The sequence below is a fragment of the Podarcis muralis genome, chromosome 2, assembly GCF_964188315.1.
Source record: "Podarcis muralis chromosome 2, rPodMur119.hap1.1, whole genome shotgun sequence".
Lineage (NCBI taxonomy): Eukaryota > Metazoa > Chordata > Lepidosauria > Squamata > Lacertidae > Podarcis > Podarcis muralis.
This window is the reverse complement of record NC_135656.1, coordinates 102,021,613-102,046,365: the sequence shown is the minus strand read 5'-3', so window position 1 is coordinate 102,046,365 and position 24,753 is coordinate 102,021,613. Positions and strand designations below refer to the sequence as shown.

At 44.7% G+C, this 24,753-nt stretch overlaps 1 protein-coding gene across 3 annotated transcripts in view; it reads right to left on the bottom strand.

Annotated features, from left to right (window-relative positions):
• Window positions 1-24,753, bottom strand: part of FHIT (fragile histidine triad diadenosine triphosphatase) — a 1,046,096-nt gene that overhangs the window by 633,701 nt on the left and 387,642 nt on the right. For all 3 annotated transcript variants that reach the window (XM_028719572.2, XM_077925099.1, XM_077925100.1), the window contains one exon: window positions 18,833-18,961. In XM_028719572.2, coding sequence (XP_028575405.2) covers window positions 18,833-18,935 — 103 coding nt within the window. In that variant the 5' untranslated portion in view covers window positions 18,936-18,961. The remainder of the gene's footprint in view (window positions 1-18,832; window positions 18,962-24,753) is intronic.

Here is a 24,753-nt window from a genome sequence, read left to right as displayed (position 1 = left end):
CTTTTTTAAAAAAAAAAAAAAGAAGAAGAAGACGAAGTTTAAAGAAGTCGAACAAATAATGAAATCACCAAAGATGTTCCACACCAAGGGATGCCATTTGGTTCATAACCAGCTCAGCCAATAAGGTAATTAAAAATGGAGCAATTTTCTCATATGGCAAAGTGGTTAGCTAACAACTTATTACAGCAATTGAATCAGCTGTATTTTCTCTGGGAAAGTACCAAATGTATGCAGTGGGTGCCTTGAAATTCAGTACCAGGAGACTTGTTTGGAGCTAGAATTCATTGCCCAGATGTATTTTTAACTCTGTAATTCAGTCCTGAAAAAGTACATATCCCTAAGGTAGCCCCTGGGCATGTGCAGAGTACATTTCTACTCACTCCTAAGTAGCCACAGGCAGCCCCGATCATTGTAGGGTTTATTGAGTTTTATTTCTCCCAGAAAGCAGTGCCTATAAGATCATGGGTCTTTTAGATGTGGCGACTTTTCTTCCAGAAATTAATGATGAAGATTGTGAAGCAGTGTTTCCATGTTTGCTGTCAGAAAACTTGATAAAGGCAGCTTCAAACCCTCTGGATGAAAATAATTTGACAGACAAAGCCAGAATCTCGAATCTGGTGCCTTCCAGAAGTTGTGGAGGTCACATGCATGGTACCTAAGTCTCCATTCTCCATCCTAGTGAGCAATTTTGTTGCAATACTAAGTCAACCACTTTGTGGTTTATGTCCCTGTGCAAGTACACATGGACAATGGACAGTATAAGTGGACAGAGTATTGGAGGCAGCACACATCATTCACCAAAATAAAATTTTAGCAAATGCCTCAGGATCCTCCTACTCATGTGTAGGACCCTGGCAGAGACACATGCCCGACTGGCATGTTCTCTCCCTCCTAGTCAGTCGTTTGGGAGCTTCAAAAGCTTTCTTCTGCCCGAACATCACAGCGACTGATACCAAGAGGCATGAGCACACTTACAGAACCTGCAGAGTATTGGCTGTTCGCGTAAAAGACCCAGCAGCACAGCAGTTTGGCTAAACTACTTTATTTACATACTGTTGGAACATTCTGACTCAGCTCCTTCCTCTTTCTCATCAGACAGCAAAGAGAAAGAACAAAGGGCAATAGTCCCACATCATGGAACACAGTAATCCAAACATCCTGTCTCCGTCACTTCCCACTATGTGGAATGAAAACATACACCGTCACGTGATAGAAAACAATCCCATGACTGCAAGCACGGAGCAAGAATCCTAACAGTAGTGAGCTCCACCAGCACCATAGTGTGAGTATGTTCTAATCCCGTGCTTGCAGTCATGGGATTGCAAAGCAATTTCCCCTCATATAGTCCACTTTGTGTGCTATCTTCAGTAATATATACATATTTATGCTCACTAGATGGATTTTTGTACCCATGACTTGGCTAGAGAACTGCATTGCAAAATTCAGGGATGTGCAAATTTTGAAGGATGGGTGTGTTTCGATTCCCATAGCGTTTCAGGAATTGCGAATTAGGTTAAGTTCACCTTTAAATGCAAACGGGATCAAATTTCTCCCCCATCCCTAAGCCCGCAGCCTATAAATGTAACATCTAATTGAATGTAATTGAGTTCAAATGGCTTCAGCACCCAAGATAATTATGCTTCCTATAAACACTTGAATTCAAATGGCATCATACTGAGCCATTGTCTTCTGGGTATCGCTCAGCTTGTGGTCTTTCCTCTTAGGCCAGCCTTGCTAGTCTTGTAGGAAATCAGAAATATAAACCTTTCTGTGAATATATTCATCTCTTGCTTAGAGTTTATATAAATTCATTTTCTCTAAAATGTTTGCACTGCATCTCATTCCATGATTGTGGCAGCTTACATTCAGGGTTAAAACTTACAACACTCACTACAAATAAGAACAGTAAAAATAAGATAGCCACCGTCCTTCTTTTTGGCTTGTTGATTGAGCCATAACCCTACTGTTACCCTCCATATACCGATGGACTCCCATCGGCCCCAGTCAGCATGGCCAACAGTCGGGAATGATGCAAGTTGTAGTTCAACAACATATTGTCAGGATGTTGTCAGCCCAGGAAAGTATAAAGACAAGGGAAAGTTTCTTATGGTCCTTTTTTATGTCAAACTTTACAGAGAGAGGCTATAGAACCCAGCCTCTTTGATAACAGTGTTGTCTCAAGTGAATTTTCACCTCCTTGTCTCTCCCACTTCCTCATTATTCATCATCACCATCATCATCGCCTCTACGGGTGCCACTAAGTGCCTTCTGTCTTGGAGCTCTTTGCTCTCCTACTTTTAAGGTTCGCCGGGTTCTGGGAGATGGAGGGTCTGGAATGCTTTCTAATGACAACGTGTCAGGCAGCTGTTGCTCTGGCTCTCCCATGATTTCCCAACTTTCCCCCTCATCTGCCTCTGAGCTGCGACCTCCCTCAAACCACTGTTGTAAATCTATACTGTCTTCCTCTTCCTGCTCCCTGGAAGGGTCAGGATTTGAGGGAGGCAGTTTCTACCCTTCCTCCTCTGCCCAGTCCCTGACACATATGGACAATGACATGATAGCAGCCCCTAGGCTAGACCATACTGGGACAGATGGCTCAGTCATCTGACCTGGTATATGGTAGCTTCATGTGTTCATGTGGTATCATTTAATGGCAACATTAAGGAAGATACCAGACTCCTCAACAATTTGAAAGCAAAGTTATTCATTTATGACCACTAAAAAAATGAGAAATTATATATACAGGCTACAATTGTTCTTAAACTTTCAAAATCAATGGTTTGTTGTTGTTGTTTTGGGGGTGCAGAGAAATAGTTGCACATGTTTCTTTCCCCCAATCCTCAAAGAGCTCAATGCAAGTATATACATTTTCAGAGTAAGGAAGGAAATGCAGGATAGTAGCATTTTTCTTTAATCCCTCCTCCCACTATTTTTTGTTTTCTTTATTTTTTACTCATAGAATTTTTTTTGCTCTCTTGAAGGAGTCTAGCGCTGACGGTGCTACCATGTGTTTTTAGAATGTGGCATCAGTCTAGATTAATTATGGGTCTCAAAGATGGTGACCTCCACAGATATCATTCTTCCGTAGGGATGGATGGATCAACCTACGTTTGTCCCATGTCAGTTTCATTGGTGCTGTCGTAGATCCATTCAATCCACTTTTTTGCAGACTTTCCACCTGCTTCTAAATTGTGCAAATTTTGTAAACACACTTCTTGTGAAATACGTTTTCCAACAATTTCCTCCACGGATATACATTTAGTACAGAAAATACATATATTTGTCCACTCTGTTTTGGAACCAAAACTGTACATTAAAATCTGCAGACCTGGTTAATGGGACAGACCACCATGTTCTGACCTGCAAGCAAGTTCAGACTGAACTTTTTTTTTTTACTGATCTCTATTCCGATAAAGGTATCCACAAAAAAAGCAATTGCAACAAACTACCTTAAAAATCTGCTGCTTTGTTGTTGCTGTTGTTTGTAAATTTTACTTTGATGGTATCCAAGAGCAAGCTTTTGTATTTTTCTGAATTTTCTCTACCTTCAATGAAAATTCCATACCATCTTAGCAAACTCTGAGACACTGACACTTAACTTTTACCTAATAGCTCTGTAACTGAGAACCCATGGTACAATATGGGGGGATGTGGTGGGGAATCACACACAGAAGATGGTAGCCAAGAGCCAGCCAGCCAGGACTGATGAAAAGCAAGTAGCAGGCAGTGCTATTTTTCTAGAAAAAGAGGTGCCGGAACTCACCATGAACGCCTTCTGAGTTCTCTTATAATGGCGATGGTGCCCACCTGAGAGGTGCCAGAATTGAGTTCCAGTGAGTTCCGGCTGGGGGGAAAAGGCCTGGTAGGAGGTATGGTTGGTCTGAAGCAACATGACTGCAGAAAGTTTTCAGTTAAGAACTTGACCATAAAGGAGGCAGTCCTTGTACCTGGAAACTTTGTGGATGGGAGCAGGGGGATTCCAACTAGTGAAATGCCACCTCTGCCTTGGGGGCTCTGGATCAGGTGACTAAGTCCACAACTGGTGTCAATGTTTTCACCTGGTGTCTCCACAGTTGATGTGAACAGACTCAGGTCCCTCTTGGACATATGTGTCTGGTCACTCCTCAAAGCAAGAGCCATGGCAACACATTGATCTTATTAGGCCATAGGTACCATCTAGACAAGTACTACCTACTTGTCCTCTAACAATTCCCATTTTCCTCTTTGGGGGAGGTATGGATTTCGATTGTCAAGTAAGTAGGTATTTCATGATACTGCATTAAACAGTAAAAGGAAAGTGTACACAGATGCTGGTCACTGGTCTCCAATCTTCTACCCTAGCTCACATAAATGAAAGATAGTTATACTCCCCCCCCCTTTCTTCTCTCTATCTCTCTCACTCTGTTTCTCTCTCTCCCTTTCTTTTTATTACCTGTGGAGCTTTCTGAGCATGTATTGCAATTCAAGCCAAACACCTACAGCTTAAAGATATATTTATCCCAATAATTTTAAAATAATAATAATTATTACATGTTACATAGAGAGCTCTTACGAAACTGATAGCAATTTCTCTTGATGACAAAAGATTTTTCTTTCTCTAGGCAACAACAACAATTACAAGGCAACGAAGGCTTCCACCTGTATTTTAGAAACGTCTGTAAATGTTTTCAGAAAATGAATCTACTTTTTATTCTTCTTTTTTAAAAAATACACACACAACCTCTGTACTTGCTAAAATTACAAGGTGGGATATGTATTCATCCAGCCAATCAAACTCTCAAAAGTGTCAGATCACATACGCACAATGTGGAGTGGGTTGGCACTGCCCCAGTGGCCCTGTTCCCAACACAATAGGCATATGTACATATGGAAAAGTTATGTACACACAAAAATGGCAAAGCACAGGTTCTGTGTTGGCTCTGTTCAAACACAGTGATAAACCACATGGAGTTTGGAGGGAGCTGATACCTGCATTGCACTTTCCATGTATTAATTAAAAACTGTATGGAATGTTTTCCGGATGCCATTGTAGAATGGATAAGGGCTAGTAAAATTAACTTGAGCCCTGGGAAGATGGAGGGACAGTTGGCGAGTGACTCCCATATCTGGGAGATTGACCATCCACCAGTCCTGGAGGCTGGATGGGGTTGCATAGTATGGGGTTTCTCCTAGATCTTGGGGGGAGTCCCTGTTGAGAGCCCCAAATGACTCAGATGCATGACTTACAACTATTAGAACCTGAGCATTCAATGTAGTGGACCCAAGCCTGTGCAATGCCCTCTCAGCTGAGATTAGACAGGCACCCACCCTCCTTTGCTGAACTTCAGTCACACAACTAAGACTTTCTTGTTCCTGCAGGCATTTTAAGGTAATGTTTCATACTATGATGATTGCTTATTGTTTCATTTTCTGTGGATCATTGCTTAGAAATGTGAATAATTAAGCAATATAAAGGTAAAGGGACCCCTGACCATTAGGTCCAGGCGTGACCAACTCTGGGGTTGCGGCGCTCATCTTGTTTTATTGGCCCAGGGAGCCGTTGTACAGCTTCCGGGTCATGTGGCCAGCATGACAAAGCCGCTTCTGGCGAACCAGAGTAGCGCACGGAAACGCCATTTACCTTCCCGCCGGAGCGGTACCTATTTATCTACTTGCACTTTGATGTGCTTTCGAACTGCTAGGTTGGCAGGAGCTGGGACCGAGCAACGGGAGCTCACCCCATCGCAGGGATTCGAACCGCTGACCTTCTGATCAGCAAGTCCTAGGCTCTGTGGTTTAACCCACCTGTGTCCCAATTAAGCAATATAGAAATGTCTTAAATAAATAGTTTGAACAGAACAGAAGATTCTGCTCTTACAACCTGTTTTTCTTCCCTGGCAAATTTGTTCATCAATCACTTTTCCTGAGGTCCAGCTTTTAACATACCCATTGGAGTGCACAGCTTTCACTCTAGACAACCATTCCACTTTGCTAAAAATGAACAGATGACTTCCAGTATTTACTGAGAACAACAGAGAGGATAGGATGCATCCAGCACTGCCATTGTTCAAGCAGAGCAGTCTTCCCCTTCCTCTTGTAGCCTTTCAACCCCCATTCAACCTCAAAAACCTGCTCTACACTTAGATCACCTGCCTGTGCTTTTGGAATCCACGATGCAGATGGAGATCTGCTCTAGAATTAGTGCATATGTAGATAAAAGTCTTGGAGGTTTGTTCTTTCCCATGTGCTCACAACTTTTCTTTACAGCCAAAGTAGGCCAAAAAGTTCTTTTAGAAAATCCATTCTAATTTTTAATGCATATATTGCAAGGGTCACAGTGTCCTCAATGAATCACAATAAAATTGTTTGGTCCCAATAACATCCTGCTCATTGTTCCACTTTGGATAGGCTGCTCTTTTCAATAACCAGCTCAATAAGCTGTTGAAAAATGCTGTGTGTGATATAGCATTGCTTTAGAAATGATGTTTGTCTCTGTCATTATGCTTTACATTCAATCAATTTACAAATGTTGCACTGCTCCCTCTTTATGCTAGTGCTCCTTATGGCATCCCCGAGCAGAAACCCAAAGATCAATACTATGTCGGCTGAAAACAATAGGACATAACAAATGAATAATTTTATTTACAATAAAAGCCCTGGTCCGCAAATGGATTCTATTAATGTTCAAAATCATTTTTCATGCTTTAACACAAGTTGAAAGCGAGAACCTTATACTACAATAAGAATAGAACAAGGAGCATTAAAAAAAAAAACTATCCTCAAGAAGAACAAGAAAAAGAAAGCTCAATAATGGTTATATTTATTGTGAGACACAAGCGGAACACATGCAAAGCTGTGTAATAATGGAAGTAAATGCTTGAATAAAAACAGCAGTGCAGCCTCAAATTACTCATATCGGTGCAAAAACAAAAAACAAAACCCACAAACAGTAGCACTTTAGTGAGCAGAACTTTATTACAAAATTATCCTGGGCTTCACCCAGCAGGGTCCATCGCTTGTTGCTTGGCAACTTGGGTTCCTGCACAGACACCCCACTCCAACTAACAAAGGGATCTGAGAAAGGCTTAAGTGAAACCTAGACATGAAACCTTGCTATAAAAAAGGTAAAGGGACCCCTGACCATTAAGGTCCAGTCGTAGCCAACTCTGGGGTTGCGGCGCTCATCTCGCTTTATTGGCTGAGGGAGCCGGCATGCAGCTTCCGGGTCATGTGACCAGCATGACTAAGCCGCTGCTGGCGAACCAGAGCAGTGCACGGAAACGCCATTTACCTTCCCGCCGGAGCGGTACCTATTTATCTACTCGCACTTTGACGTGCTTTTGAACTGCTAGGTTGGCAGGAGCTGGGACCGAGCAACGGCAGCTCATGCCGTCGCGGGGATTCGAACCACCGACCTTCTGATTGGCAAGTCCTAGGCTCTGTGGTTTAACCCACAGCGCCACCCGCGTCCCTAACCTTGCTATAGCTGGCTTCAAAAAAGCCCAAAGCTCAAAGGCTAGGATAGGGTGCAAACTCATGTGTATGTATGTGTAGAAGGTGCTTTCCTTAGCTCCCCTCATCCACAATAATAACTTTCTCTTTGCTTGTGGGTCCCAAGAATGGAACATTTTCTTACACTTCTGCACCCAGAAAGGTTCTCCTCCCAGGTCAGGCAGGTTCATTCTGATGAGGAACAACAAGGACAGACACAGCTCCCTTAACACAATTCATGTGCCCTTCCACTCGCTTCAACATGGATGGAAACAAGGCAGGCCCAAGACATTTTGACACCTGAAGCAACCCGCAAAACCACAAACCCACCAGAGAAGAAGGGGCGAGTGATGATCTACATCGTGAACAAGGGGTGGGGAGAATAAAGATCTACACTGAGATTTGCTGCCTCTGGAGATCCTGCTGCCTGAGGTGGTTGCTACTCCCTGTCTCATGGGTGGGCCGGCCCTGAGTGGAGAGATGGAACAAACAGGAGCCATGCTCAGAGGAACCAAGCCAGACCAGGCAAGCATCAGATGGGAAACTTCTCCACTGCATATAGGCATGAGAAGAGTCTCCCCCAAGCCATGTCCACTTGCCCCATTCCTGACATCATGCATGTCTGTTCAGGTGCTAAGGGGTGGTGGACAGCGTCAAAGGACCTTTTCCTCTCTCCTGAGCAAGGTTTCCTCTCTCTAAACAGCACCTGTATTAAACAATCCTGAACATAGCGGACTGTCCTCTGTAAAGTAGGACACGTGGCCATTCTAGGCAGAACCAACCACAGGGGAAAACAGCCCACGTCCTTTGTTGCAAAGGAAATTTTAAAATCAGCCCACACCTTAATTTATTCCAAAAGTTGCATTAATAACTGAAGAGAGTGTGACTCACACCTTTATTTGTATCAATCAATGGTGTCTGCCCTGCCAGTATCATCATATTCCCACTCTGGCAGACGTGGGAAGGAGGGAGGGCATCTTGCCAGCAGCACTTACACAGGAACAATGCCACGCAGGACAAACCTCCTCCTGGTATGGCTCCCAGCTAATCCTGCAGCCCCAAACCTAATCCCGACTTTGGCTGCAACACAGATGAAGGTGAGGCACAGATGCAGTTTCCTACGCCACTCCAGAGAGCAATGCACACTTGAGATGGGCTTCCCACCCGGGAGAAACAAATAGGGCATGCTTTGTGGGAGCTTAAAGAGACTTCGTATTGCTTTAGAGAGGATCAAGATCAGGGCTGGCCCAAGACATTTTGTGGCGCCTGAGGCGAGACCCAAAATGATGCCCCCCCCCAACCAGGGAAGAAGGGGTGGGAAAGATCTACAGCACAAACAATGGGGGGGGGGATAAAGAGCTACATTGGGATCTGCTGCCCCTATGAATCCTGCTGCCTCAGGTGATCACCTCACCTTGCCTCATTGATGGGCTGGCCCTGCCCAGGATACATTTAGAACAGAATATTAAAAACATGATAAAACACCAGACATTAAAAGCTTCCCTGAACAGGGCTGCCTTCAGATATCTTGTAAAAGTCAGATAGTTGTTTATTTCCTTGACATCTGATGGGAGGCCATTCCACAGGGAAGGCGCCACTACCGAGAAGGCCCTCTGCCTGGTTCCCTGTAACTTGGCTTCTTGCAGTGAGGGAACCGCCAGAAGGCCCTCGGCACTGGACCTCAGTGTCCAGGCAGAATGATGGGGGTGGAGATGCTCCTTCAGGTATACTGGACCGAGGCCGTTTAGGGCTTTAAAGGTCAGTACCAACACTTTGAATTGTGCTCAGAAAATCAGCTCCTCCCCTTCCGCTTCCATCATCCTCCCAGTCACCTGGCAACCTCAATTTCAAAAATCTCCTGCAAAAAGCACTTTTCCCCCCTGTGGTGACATCACACCCTCTGTAATCCTGGCAGCCTCCCCCTTTCTTGTCTGATGCTGAATGTCTCGCCTTTTGTCAGGGTAATGACTGTGTCATCACCTGCCTTTGTTCTTTGATGGCACCTCTCTAAGCCAAGCTCCTGAGGAGACTGTCTTGACTTCAAACCCTACATTTACTCATTTCAGAAATTATGGGGAGAACCTGGCACCCAGGAATTTTAGGGGATCCTTGCCCCCCACAAACCTTTCTCTTTCGCAGCAAAGCCCCCACTAGAGACAGAATTTGCTGTTGTGAGACTTGTGTCTTTATCGTATTATTCACTTCATGTCATGTTTGTCAAAAAAAGACACCTACACAATCATTGCATAACAATAGCATGAAGGTTAATTATTTCCTGACTTGTCTTCCAGCATAATTTATCTCCAAATTATTTCCCATACACCTTGCTCTTTCCACACCTTTTTGATCCTTGTTGGATCACATAAATTCATTGTGCATCAGTCGTTCTGCTTACTCCTTTTCCACAGCTCTGCTCAGTTCCATTTATTTCATTTCTCTCGCTTATTCTTCATTCAACAAACATCCAACAGCATCAACTTCCCAGCAAAAGGCCTTTTAAGCCCATTGCGCCTGACCACCAAATCTCTTGGGCATACAAATGAGAACCTTAGAGTTCCTCTCGAGTTCTCTCTAAAACATATCTCAAACAACTAAACTCTTGGTTTGACCCTGCAGGATTAAGGGATTATTATCAGAGGATAATGGGTTGTGTAAACATGTGCAATCTGGCCACTAAGGTGTCTGAAGCTCAGCTATTTCCCCAAGAGATCCTGCCCTTTTTCATGTTTATAAAAGTGCCTTGCTTCCAGGACTTCTGGCAAAAATTAAATTGAAGCAGGCAAAAGGGATGAATTTGCACGAAGACAAAGCACTAGTGTGAAGAAGACACTTTGCTTTGTGGTAAGGGGCTCTGTTTAAAACCTTTGGAAAATTCAAGGATACATCAAATAATCTATATAGTGCTCAAAGCCAAGAGAGACCTCTGAATGATGGTTTCATTGAGCCATCTTTGAAAATAGAAGATCATTGGTTGCTTTCTCTCCTTCAAAGGGATGGGGAGCTAAGGCCAATAAACTTTTGGAAGGATGGTTAAGAAAGCCTTCTCCGTTTAGATTGTTATTCAAGAATCAGGAAATCTGGGTTCTAGCCTTTCAAAACTATATAACCTGATTTTCATTTCATTGTTTTTCTAGAGCTCAACCAAGCTTCTTGCAACCCCTGGTAACAACAATAACCAACTTCTAGCAATTTTGAGCAGGTGTCTGCAAAGGGAGAGAATAAAGAATAAAGCTCCCATTCACGCTGTGGCCACAACTTGCTCTGCAACCCCAGCTTACCCCCATTGCGAGGGAAGAGAAGGAGGAGGAGGAGGAGGAGGAGTTTGGATTTGATATCCTGCTTTATCACTACCTGAAGGAGTCTCAAAGCGGCTAACAATCTCCTTTCCCTTCCTCCCCCACAACAAACACTCTGTGAGGTACGTGGGGCTGAGAGACTTCAGAGAAGTGTGACTAGCCCGAGGTCACCCAGCAGCTGCATGTGGAGGAGTGGAGACGCAAACCCGGTTCACCAGATTACGAGTCTGCCACTCTTAACCACCACACCACACTGGCTCTCACAATGCCAAACAAGTATCTTTGCTGTTACTTCCCATTGTCTTCATCTACCTTTCCTCGTACTGGCAGGCACAAGTGTCCCCCACTTACATTCTGGGGGGGGGGGGCTGCACATATGTGAAATCGCATAAAGTAGGGAGTACCCTCTAAAAAGCCCCTAAGTGCCTATTTTCCCCTGCTCTCCTGCTCTATCTCGGGGCTGTATCTCCAATCCAGAGCAAAATATATAGAGTTGAAGCTGGGGCTAGCTGGGGGAAGCACAGGAAAGAGGAGGTTGCCTCTGTGCTACCTTGCATGTCAGCTGTTAGGCAGGGAGGCTAAGCCGCCGAAACAAAGCCCCGTTGCACCTCCAATCTTTTCAGGGCTTCCTCCGTTCTCACTGACATCCTCTTCAGGATCTGGGAAGGGTCTCCTCACAAACAATAAAGACTTTCCAGCACTCTCCTGCCATTTCCTGTTATGATTCTATTTATCTATTTATTTCCCAATGTGTATGCGTATGTCCAGTCACGCGCAAGTAGAACGCGCATAAGTGGGAGGAGGGATGCTTTATTCCAATCTCATTGGCATTGTGCTATCCTTACACACTCCTTACATATGTGACTGGCATCACACGACGAGAGAGATCAAGGCACAGATTTGTGCTACAGGAGCAGCACAAAGGGGAAACACAAAGACTGTAGGCAGCCACAAGCAACATCTCAAAAGTATTGCCTGTGAGCATTTAGGGGGTCATTTTGCAACCACTAACCCCCCACAAAGCCAGGTAAACTTTTACAGGTGAAAACTTGGTACAACCTTGGTCCCCCCCCCACTGTATTGTTGTCTGCTCCAAGCTTTTCAGAAGATATAGTCTATGAATAATATGGATAATTCATAACCATGGAGACATAAACTAGTTTACCTAATATAGGATATCCGATAGCCCAGCTGAAGTATGAATTATGAACAACCCTCACATGGTTGTTGTGGGGATAAAATGAGGAGAGGCAGCCCCATGTATGCCCCCTTGAATTCCCCAGGTGATATTTGTTTATTTGAATGTAATAAATAAATTCTGCTCCCGTTTCAAAAAGCCAGCAAGAATGAATCAGAAGAGCATCAATACGGCTTCTTCATTATTCTGAAAAGCCAAACCAACCAACCACTAAGATTATGCAAGGGAAAGAATATCAGAAATCAAGTTTAGGAAAGGGGAAATGGTTCAGGGAGCAGCTACTATGACTCCAAGACTGGGCTGCATGTTTTCTTTAAACAAGAGCCTCCCTATAAACATCTAATGGAATTTGAATATTTCAAGTAAAAAGGTAAGGTAAAGGACCCCTGGAATGTTATGTCCAGTCAAAGGCGACTATGGGGTCCAGCGCTCATCTCACTTTTCAGGCCAAGGGAGCCGGCATTTGTCCACAGACAGCTTTCCAGGTCATATGGCCAGCATGACTAAACCGCTTCTGGCACAACGGGACACCGTGACAAGAGCCAGAGCGCATGGGAACGCCATTTACCTTCCTGCCCCAGTGGTACCTATTGATCTACTTGCACTGGCATGCTTTTGAACTGCTAGGTTGGCAGGAGCTGGGAATGAGCAACGGGAGCTCACCCCATCGCATAGATTCAAACCGCTGACCTTCTAATTGTTAAGCCCAAGAGGCTCTGTGGTTTAGACCACAGCGCCACCTGCGTCCCTATGTCTTAAGTACCAGTGCAGAAACATGTGGTTGAATGTGCAAACCCAACCCCTGAACAAAGCTTAATACAATGAAAATTGCACAAACACCCCAAAGCACCGTGTTGCAATGAACCAACGTCTTCAACAACGTCCTGCATTTCTATGTTTGCAGTGGTTTGCACTACAGAGCCTTTCCAGAATATAAGCCGTGCTGTAGGAATAATTTCACAATCTAAGTCTCACTTCTCTCCTCCCAGCTCCCTTTTTAAACCTGGATTTTTCAAAACATACAAGTTAATTAACTTGACATCCAAAGTGAATTGGCTTTTAAACTCATTCTTTTTGTCTCTATCTTGCCGAAATTCAAACACATTAATATTTCATTGTCTGCTAGGAAATATATGTATGTATAAGTGAGTCAGAAACCAAGCAGATGAAATTATTGCTATAAAGCCCGGGGAATACACTTGTTGTTGCCAGGTCAGATGAATGCAGCTTTACACAGCTCTTCTGCAGTCTTCTCAGTAGCATCACACTTCATTTTACATAACCATGTTTCGCTTTCAGCATTGTAATGACAAACAGGCGAGAAGGGCAGAGTCAGGGTCACTGTAAGTGTGTGTAGGGTTGCCAGTTGGTCACTATCTTCTCTGTCCAACCACGGACCACTTGGGGGGGGGGAACTATGTATGCCCTCTGGCACCCAGTATCCTCCAGCTATTGCTCCAAGCAGCTGTTGGCCACCATTTTGGGGTCACCATTTCCTCATAATGTCCTAGAGCAATACATCTGCTTTGCATGCAGAAGGTTCCAGGTTCATTCCCCAGACTCTGGGAGACACCACTGTCTGAAAACCTGCAAGCCATTGCCCGTGAAAGTAGACAGCACTGAGGCAGATAAGCCATTGGTCTGAGGCAACTTCCTATGTGTGCTTTGGAGGGTTGTAGCAAATGTCAACTGGTGGCTTTTAGTTGCCTGCTGTCAGCTAAACCCATGGACTGTGGCTGCCCTTGTTCTGTGGAACAGCATTCCTACTATCTGCACTTTCTGGAAACAACTGAATACATTTTTTTTTTTTTTTTTTTTTTGCCAGGCTTCCCCAGATGGGTAAATGGGAGTACACTTTGTCTGGGTTTTAGTCTCGTTTGAAATGTAGGTGATATGTTTGAGGGTTGTTTTCCAAGTATATTTTATTAAGTTTCAACATTTTTAACATATACAGTCAAAACTCAATTTTGTCTTTTCTCTTACTTTTGATATGTTTTGAGTTTTTAACTGTTTTGAATCCTCTTGTGTGTAAATCTCCTTGAGATGGCTTGTTTAGAAGGCGATTAATAAATCAGTGATCGTGGGGTCTGCCCTGCCCCCTAAGGACACACATCTCTCCCTGAAATGACAGCGAATTGGACACAACAGGAACTCCCCCCTATCAGTCCTCAGCTGGAACATTGCGGGCTGGAGGGGGAAAAAACTTGATCCAGAATTCTTGGAGTATATTAACCTGTTTCATATCATCTTGTTCCAAGAATCGTGGGAAGTAGAGAAAATTGTCCTAAATGGCTTTGAGCTTCTAGAACTCCCTGCCTGCCCCTCCCTGAAAGGAGGCCGCCCTAAAGGGGGCCTAATAATAGGCATCTCCCTCAACCTTCATTCTAAACTTACCCTAGTGCAGGCCTTGCCTCCTTACGCCCTTACCGGGCTCATTGCGGGGGAAAAGATCTCACTTCTAGTTACAAATGTCTACTTGCCACCTGGGGGTTCTTCCCCCGAACTGGGCTCTAAATGGGGCTCGCTAGAAGAGCATCTGCTCTCATGCTACGTTAAGTTTCCTAATACCCCGGCCATAATAGGTGGCGATTTCAACGCCCGCACAGCAGCAAACTGGGACTCGCTGACCAAAGCCAAATGGTGGGTTACTCCAAACCTTGATAATTATGATCTGGAACATATCATGAGGAGAACTTCTAAAGACCACAGAGCAAATGAGGCTGGAGTACTCCTCTATCAAATGGCCATCCGTTTAAATCTGGTCCCTTTAAATGGCACATGTCTCCCTGACATTCCTGGGGATTTTACCCACCTGAGCGTTAAATCAAACAGCGTCCTCGATTACCTGTTGGTCTCCAGGGATCTACTTAAGTGCATTCTCACCTTTAAGATCGAGAATATACAATCTAGTGATCATCTTCCCCTTGTAGCCAAGCTCTCCCTGAACTGGCAGTCGGAGGCTCATAGACATGCGACCCAGATGGTAACCAACGAATCTCTCCAAGTAAGAGGAATCAAATGGTCGGAGACCCAGACTCAAAGGTACCAGGAATTCTTTCAAAAAGTAATCCTCGGGCCCCATCCCAACATAGGCTCTGCCTCAGACGAGCATAGCATAGTGCTGAAATGCTTCCACCATCATACGACTGATCTTACGTCCTTCTTCAGGCTACCACCCAAAACATTAAATCGAAATGAATATACTTACGGTGCCCCCTGGTATAATTCTCAGTGTAAACAAGCAAGACAGCGCCTCCGTGCTATATATAATGTATATAAGACCTCTGATGCAGTTACTCTGCCAGCTAGTTATGCACAAGCCAAGCTAGTTTACAAACGCACGCAGAAAATTGCCAAACGTGAGTGGCAACACAATCGATGGCAGGCTCTGATTACTGCTTCAAAATCACACAGATCCAGGGAATTCTGGTCTTTGATCAACAGAAGGGTGAGGAAATACCCAAGGGCAGTCATCCCTGCACCGACATGGGAACTGTTCCTGAAGAAATGCTTCTCACAGGCAGATGCTCCCTCCGACCACCTGACGCATCTGTTTACCCACCTACCTATTTGGCCCTCCACTGATCCTGACGAAATAGCCAAGCTAATAGCTCAGCTGAAACCGGGTAAAGCCCCAGGGCCCGATCTGATCCCTGCTGAAGCCATTAAACTACACCCAAAATGGTGGGCTGGCATCTTGGCCAAAACCTTCGATGCAATCAACGCTTCTGGCCTCATCCCCAAAATATGGAAGGAGGCCATTATAGTACCAATTCATAAAAAAGGTTCTCCAATGGAGCCGGAAAACTACCGTAACATCAGCCTCCTTTCGATCATAGGGAAAATTTATGCCAGCTTTTTGCTGACTAAACTACTGCGATGGGTAGATGAGACTAATCAGATTGGCCACGAACAAGCAGGGTTCAGAATTAAACGCTCTACAACCGATCATGCGATAGTTCTTTACCATCTGGCACGAAAGTACTCCTCTCCCCCCCGGGGCTACCTCTGTGCTGCCTTCTTAGACCTAAAGGCAGCCTTTGACAGCGTTCCTAGAAATATTCTATGGGAGAAACTTGCGAAACAGGGCATTGATAGAAGACTCCTATGGCTTATAAGTCAGCTCCACGAAGGTAACCTTGCTAGAGTGAGACTTACTCCTGCGGGCGACCTCACTAATTCGATACCAATAAACAAGGGAGTGCGCCAAGGATGTATATTGGCTCCCTGTCTATTCAACCTATTCATCAGCGACATGCGAGCATCCCTAGTTAACTCATCTCCAAGTACACACGCGCCTAGACTTGCGGACTACCGCTGCCCTCTCCTTTTATATGCGGACGACGCGGTAATTCTATCTTATACACGTGTTGGACTAACCAGAGCTTTGAAGATCTTTGCCACGTATTGTCAACTCAACCAATTAACCATCAACCATGCTAAATCCAAGATCCTGATTTTCTCCAGAAGCCGGAGATTATACGAATGGAAGCTTGGCGGAGCAAAAATTGAGCAAGTCCTAAAATTTCAATACCTAGGAGTTATTTTTCAACACAATTTGGGGTGGAAAGCCCAAATTCAACACCTACTTAACAAGGCCAAAACTCTGTCATATGCGCTCCTCCGATTCTTTTTTTCGGATGGAGCTTTGCATGTTCCCTCGGCCCTAAAGGTGTTCAAGGCAAAAGTGGTTGCCGTGCTGGCCTATGCTGCCCCGCTTTGGGCCGTGATGACAGACCTTGCTCCTCTTGAGACACTGCAAAATCAATTCCTGCGTCGGCTCCTAATGCTCCCCCTGTGCGTAAGTAACGCAGCCATGCGACTAGAACTGAAGATCGCATCCTTAGAAACTTGCCTGTGGAAGCAAGTCTTCAATTATTGGTTATCATTGTGGCATAGATTACCAAACTACTACCTTGTCCAATGCCTATGGCGAGATGAATTCTCTAGCCTTTGGACTAGTAGAATTCATGCCAAACTCCTGAGTTACGGAATCTCTCCTTCAGATTCCCTAAAACTAGACCAAATTACTGCTCAAAGACTGATCCGCCAAAGACTGGATGACATCGATCTACAGCGAAACTATATGCTGGGGGGAGGTGTTTGTTCGCCCCAGAACATTGGTATCACTTTAACTTACTGCGTTCCATCATACCTCTCCTCCCTTTCGACTGTTGCCCATAGACTGGCCTTCACCAAAGCGAGGTTCAACGTTTTTCCCTCCAACGTCCTGAGACATAGATTCTCAAAGGGCCAAGCTCCCGCCACGTGCGAATGCGATAAGGAGACGCCGGAGTCGCTCCAGCACATCATGTTCACTTGCCCCCTGTTCAATGTGCCACGGGCAAATTTGTTGGGATCAATCATACAGAAACTAGAGGGTACCCCACCAAAATTCCACCTTGCCCAAATCTTGCAGGATAAGGATACTCATACGACCCTGAAAGTGGCAAGGTTCCTGGTCGCTGTCCTCACCCAAAAGCGACGCCAAGGAGCACTACAAGCTAACTAAGGCGTAGTATGCCATTCTATTTTATAGTATTTTAGTGTTATTGTGGTGTTTTAGCGGCTTTTTTTTTTTTTTTTTTTTCCTTCCCACGTACACAAGCTGTTATTTATGTGTTGTTTTTACTTGTATGGGCCTATGGCCGTAATAAATATTATTGTTGTTATTGTTGTTAATCAGTGATGATGATCAGCCAGTGCACCTAAGAAAGGTATGGCTGGATCAGAACAAAGGCCAATCCAATATTTGTGTTTTCTGTATTGATCATCCATATGCCTCTGGAAAGCCTATAGGCAAAACATGAAGGTAATCTCCTGCTGCCGTTCCCCAGGTACTCATATTCAAAAACATAGAGCCTCTGGTCTTGGAAGAAGCATATAGCCATCATGAATAGTAGCCACTGATAGCCTGAATATGGACTTGATAGATCTCACTCCAACCTTGCCTGGAAACAGCTCTCTATGGTCTCATGTCTTTCCCATTAACTGCTACCCGAGTCCTTTTAACTCTTCTGAATGCAAAGCAGGTACTCTAGCACCAAACTATGATCTCATCACCAAAAAGCTGTAGATCAGGGTTTCCCAAACTTGGGTCTCCAGCTGTTTTTGGACTGCAGTGCCCATCATCCCTGACCACTGGTCCTGCTGGCTAGGGACGATGGGAGTTGTAGTCCAAAAACAGCTGGAGACCCAATTTTGAGAAAGATTGCTATAGGTGGATCTTTCCTGACATAAACAATCAGCAGTTCTATCTGTTGTTGTTTTTTACTTCCCAAACACAACACATATTAACATCCAGAAAGGTCTCCAACCAGATTATTTACCTTGTTGGCTACCAGAGAAGCAAGGAGTTTAAACTTTGGCACTGCTGTGCTTGGCATTTGGACGCCTTAAGAGACTTGTTACATCTTAATTCCCAGTGCCAGACCGGGGTCGCTTTTGCTTAGACCAAAATATTTGTGGGGTGGGGGGAAGCAAAATAGGCTGCCCAACAGGGCCGCTAACGTGACAGTTAAAAACAGGAGCATCTCTGAGACACCATCCAGATCATTTTTTAAAACAAGGAAAAGGGAAAGAGAAGCAAAGAAGCACCACCTGTTTATTTATACATCTTCTGTGGTGAAAAGGTCAGAAGAAAATTCACCTCTAAGGTCACTGTTGCTAAGCAACCGCTTTCAGAAGTTCTGCAACACCGATCAAGCATATTATGCTCCACTGACTGGCTTCAGAATAAATATGAGTAACATCTTACCTGCTCTTTAGTGGGGAAAGAGGGGCTCCTTCTACTCCGGCGGAGACAGCCAAGGTTCCAGAAATGGACTGTTATGCAAGATGCATGCAAACCAAAGGGGGAAAAGGATACGACCCGGAACCACAGGCTTCCGGTTCACAAGTGCAAAGGAGAGTTCCGTCTTCAGAAACACAACAGAGGGTTTGATAAGGTGCTGCCCAAAACGGAATGACATCTTAATGCCCTTTTATGCTCCTGGACCTGTGGAGGAGAATTAATTGAAATCATCAGAACAGTCGATGGTCTTAAAACATAAGGCAAATGAGATCATTGGCAACATTTCAGAGAACAGAAAATGCACAGAGTTGCTTTTGGTCACTGCAGCTGAATGAACACTCTAATTTTTCCCCTTGCTTTTTTATTACTAAGACTGCAAACACACAATACAGTAAGCACATGGCTTCCCTCCAAAGCCATGGTTCCCAACATTGGGCACACGCCCCACAGACGGGCAATTTGATTTTTACACGGGGGGGGGGGGGATGTGAAAGCTGGTTTAGACCAAGTTAATGGCCTTTTAGGCTTCCTCCGCGTGAATAGGAGTTCACTTTTTGAATAATAAGAATTATATGTCACAGGGGAGGGGGCATCAACATTTTAGAGATGCTTAGGTGGGGCATGGCCAAAAAAAGTTTGGGAACGACTGCTCTAAAGAATTATGAGAACTGTAGTTTAGCCCCCACAGAGTTACAATTCCCAGCACCCTTAACAAACTACAGTTTCCAGGATTCTTTGGGTAAAGCCGTGTGCTTTAACTATACAATATGCAGTACACAACCTAAAATAAGCCCGTGTCTTGCATGGGTTAGGCCTATCAACATCCGCCTACAAGCCTTTTCATTGATGCCCCACCTACCATAGCTGCAACACCTTCTGGAGACCACAGGCCATGGGGTAGGTGGGGCAAAAGTGAATGGGACTGACAGATGTGACTGACTTTTGCACGACAGAAGTCAGGGGTCTCTCCTTACAGACAACCTTCTGCTCTCCATCCAAGAAAGCAATATATGCACAATTCAAGCATGTACTGCAGCTACATAAAAGCACTGACGGACGGCTCAGAGCAGGGCTGCTGAGGGGCGTGGCTTAGAGATAAGGGGTGTGGCCTGTGAAGAATTCCAAGGGCCCTTTGGAGAGGTCTAGAGGGCTGCATTTGGCCCCCAAGGCTGAGGTTTCCCGGGATAAGATGTGGTGAGCAAAATTCGCACAGCTGCCCCATCACGGCTGCATGATGATACTCAGGTACAGTGGTACCTCGGGTTACATACGCTTCAGGTTACAGACTCCGCTAACCCAGAAATAGTGCTTCAGGTTAAGAACTTTGCTTCAGGATGAGAACAGAAATTGTGCTCCGGCGGCGCGGCAGCAGCAGGAGGCCCCATTAGCTAAAGTGGTGCTTCAGGTTAAGAACAGTTTCAGGTTAAGAACGGACCTCTGGAACGAATTAAGTACTTAACCCGAGGTACAGTGGCGTAGCGTGGGGGTGCAGGGGGGTCCGGCCGCACCGGGCGCAACATCTGGGGTTAGGGCAAATCCACGGGTTAGGGGGCGCAAATCCACAGGTTAGGGGGCGCAAATTACTTGCCTTGCCCCGGGTGCTGACAACCCACGCTACGCCGCTGCCGAGGTACCACTGTATATGAAGTAAGCAGCAGCTGCTGTATGTTGTCTGGAATATGGGGGGGAGATGTGGCGGTGATGTGTATTTTGGTTTCTTTTAAATATGGCTTTTGTTTCCAAGCAAAAAAATTACAGGAAACCCCATACCACAGTAGCAGAGCTCAGCTCTGCCCCCCTCCTTTCCTTATTTACACTGTGAAAGCTGAATCAGATTGGCAATATTTTTTAAACGGGAATGTCAAAAAAGCTTCAATAGCCAGAAAGAAACCACTTACCGACATTGAAGAACAGGGGAGTCATTTCGGGGAAGGGGAGAGACAAAGAGCTAACACCTCTAAAACAGATTTACGGAAGGAGAGAGCGTCAGGCTCAGAAAACGCATTGGCAGAGCTGAAGGTGATGCTTCCTCCCGTACTCCAAAAATAATAAACACTTCTAGCAGAAAGTTGGTGACCTTGGAAATAAAGGCAAGATCTGATGCTTCAATAACCAAAGCTCCAGGGGGAGAGAAAAGTGATGACCCGGTGCTTTTTATTCCAACTATCTGGCTGAATTACTAGGGACTAGAATGCCAGTGGGACCCCAGCCTGTTTTAACAGTGGCTCTGAGATTCACTCAGGGTGGTGATGGAGGGGAGAGAATAATAATAATCAAATCCCACTCCAGAAGGTAAGGAAATAGTATGCTGTGAAATGCTTGGGGTTTTAGAAGGCGACAAATATTGAGAGGAGCAACCGGAAAGGTTAACCTTGTGTCTCAGTGCCTTGCAATTCATGCAGCTTGTATGGGTGGGCAGCTCTAGAAAAAGGAAAGTTTTGCTCAAGTTCAAAAATACAATTCATTTTGTTTCTGATTATTATTACAGTGGTACCTCGCAAGACGAATGCCTCGCAAGACGGAAAACTCGCAAGACGAAAGGGTTTTTGGTTTTTTGAGTTGCTTTGCAAGACGATTTTCCCTATGGGCTTGCTTCGCAAGACGGAAACGTCTTGCAAGTTTGTTTGCTTTTTCTTAAAACCGTTAATACAGTTGCGACTTGACTTTGAGGAACAACTCATAGCACGTGGTGTGGTAGCCTTTTTTGAGGTTTTTGAAGACTTTGGTGATTTTTGAAGCTTTTCCAAAACTTTCCCGAAACCGTGCTTCACAAGACGAAAAAAATCGCAAGACGAAAAAACTCGCGGAACGAATTAATTTCGTCTTGCGAGGCACCACTGTATTATTATTAATTGAATTTATATACTGCCTTATACCCAGAGGTTTTAGGGCAGTTCACAGAAAATATCAGCATAAAAACCATAATATATAGAATCAAAATAAAAACAGCAACCCAATAACACCCCCTTCAAAAAAAGAGCAACATTTTAAAAGGGTATGGGATGTCATTCAGATCAACGAAAGGCCTGGATTAAAAGAAACATTTTTGCCTGGTGCCTAAAGGTGTATAATGAAGGCGCCAGGCAAACTTCCCTGGGGAGAGCATTCCACAGACGGGGAGCCACTGCAGAAAAGGCCCGTTCTCGTGTTGCCACCCTCTGGACCTCTCAAGGAGGCAGCACGTGAAGGAGGGCCTCAGCTCAGGGTCCGGGTAGGTTCATATGGAAAGAGGTGGTCCTTGAGGTATTGCGGACCTGAGCCTATTCAAACATAGGGCCATCCTGACATCCATCTTTAAGCAAATGCCAGTGTTTATACATCATCTCCCACATCTTACTGGTGTGATTGTCATATCTGAATGGACTACCATCCTTTCAGATGTTCCCTATGAGAACCCAGAGTGCATGTGGCCCCTTTCTTGGCCTATTAGACCAGGAGGCTTGGGCTCTTTCCCCCCTTATTATTATTTTCACGAATCAGGTGTAATTTAAATGTAAAACTGAATAAGGCCCATCTAGGGTTGAAAGGCATTTGGTTTTTGCCACTGATTGTTAGTAGTTGCTGATTGTTCTCTTCCCGTGTAATACGATACTTCTTGCGTATTTATGTGGATGTCAGATATATTGTTATAACATATGAAAAGCTGATTTAAAAAAAAAAAATCCCCACCCTACGTTGTGTACCTAGCCATGATGGCTTGGCTCTGCCTTCACAGACAGAAGCAGCAATGCTTATGAATACCAGTTGCTGGAAACCACAGGAAGGGGAAATGTTCTTGTGCTCAAATCCTGCATGTGGATTTCCCTGAATTATTTGGTCAGCCACTTTGAGAACAGGATGTTGGACTAGATGAGTCATTGGTCTGATCCAGCATCCTCTTTTATGTTGCATCTGTAATTCTTAAGAGTCCCCATGGAACTGTCAGAAAAGCCTGACAATTATAACTAAATGTCAAACGAGTCTGAACACTTTCATGAAAATACAGATGTTATCTTCATTTCTATCATTTTCCAGCAAAGTACATTTACCATGGACACGGGAACTGATGTTTGATGTAAGCTCCATGACGCAACAAACTGAGGCCTGTTAGTTCAGAGATATGATTCTCTGATCAGGTGCAAGAACACCCCATTTCACATCTCAGACAAGCCCTTGCACAGGAGGAAAAAAGAGTTGTACCATTAGAGGTACAATCTGTTAATCGAAGTGATGCAAAATGGCAGAACTGCAAAATACCCACCAATCTCATTGCATTTGTGCTCTCATGACAGACAGAGCTCCCCATCAACCTGATGCAGAGCAAGAATTATACGAGTCTAGGTTGGTCTGCAGTTGTCTTTTGATCCCCATCTACTCAGCATAGCGGTGACAACCAAAAGTGAGACAACAAGGGACTGGACTCCCGTCCAGATGTGGGGAGTTTATTCAGTGCACAGATGCACCTCTCTAAAACAGTCTGCATTGGTGATTTCATTACTGTCAGTAAATCTTTGATATCTGGACTCCTTCACTTTAAAGAAACAGTTTCCCTCTGCTACCTTGACAAGAAACACTAATTAGTCATTATGCACCACTTAAATTATCTTTTCCCCCCTAACCCGTAAGGAAGGGTCATGTTTTTGATATGTTTGTGCCATCCTTTGCATAATGTTTTGACAAAGCCAACTGTCTTTTTATGTACTGCAGAGCTAATTTATATCTAGAGAATATAAATTCTCTGCTTTTCCTACACCCGCCCTGTCCGAAAATAGTTGGCCTTTCAAGCAGGACCACATCAAGACCAGAACAATTTAGTAGAATCTTCTAAAGCAAACAATCAGCAGAAGATCACATAGCGTAGCTCTTCCTGGGCTGTACCACTCCAGAATACAGGTGGTAGTGGTGAAATCTATGATGCATGCAGCAATTTGAATGCTTTACCATACAAAAAAGACTCCATTCCTACAACACTATTTTAGCTCTGTGCTTCCTTCAAGGAGCTCTGGAGATAGTCGGTGATAGAAACGTATAAAGAGCCTGTTAGATCTGGCCAAAGGCCCATCGGGTCCAGTATTCTGTTTTCATAGTGCCTGCCCAGATGCCTATGTGCCACCAGCCTAAGGTCACCCATTGAGATTGGTGGCTGTGAGGTGATCTGACTAGCATGCTTGGAACAAAGGGCAGCCAAATAATATTGGTTGGCCAACTCTACATTCAGATTTGTGACCCCGTGAGGCACGTTTTTGGCAAAAAATAGCATCGCCACAGAAAATCGGGTTAAGGAGATGAAGGAAGGAACTTGAGGCAGATAACCGGTCGACTAAAGTCCCCACAGAAGATGGACTAGCATAAAAAACAGCAAATTCTGGGATTACAAAACTCTCGGTCAAAGAACTCCAGGATGATCTTCTCAGGATCTGGCCCCAAGTGATGGCATTCTCTTTCCTAAGAGGCCTGCCTCTTTTCCTCTCCTTTGGCCTTCCAGCAGATGGCTAAAAACCTCACTAATTTCAAAAGGCATTGGAGAGTACAGTTATGGGCCCAATTGTGGCTACCATCAGCAATAAGGGACGTGGGTGGCGCTGTGATCTGAACCACAGAGCCTCTTGGGCTTGCTGATCAGAAGATCAGCGGTTCGAATCCCCACAATGGAGTTAGCTCCCGTTGCTCTGTCCCAGCTCCTGCCAACCTAGCAGTTCAAAAGTATGCCACTGCAAGTAGATAAATAGGTACCACTATGGTGGGAAGCTAAACGGCGTTTCCATGCACTCTGGTTTCCATCACGGTGTTCTGTTGTGCCAGAAGCAGTTTAGTCATGCTGGCCACATGACCCAGAAAGCTATCTGTGGACAAATGCTGGCTCCCTCGGCCTGAAAGCAAGATGAGCACCACAACCCCATAGTTGCCTTTGACTGGACCTAAAAGTACAGGGGTCCTTTACCGTTATCTTTACCATCAGCAAACCTAATTTTGGAAGGGTTGTAGCTGTGGATGCCTTCCCATCTGAAACCCTGGGA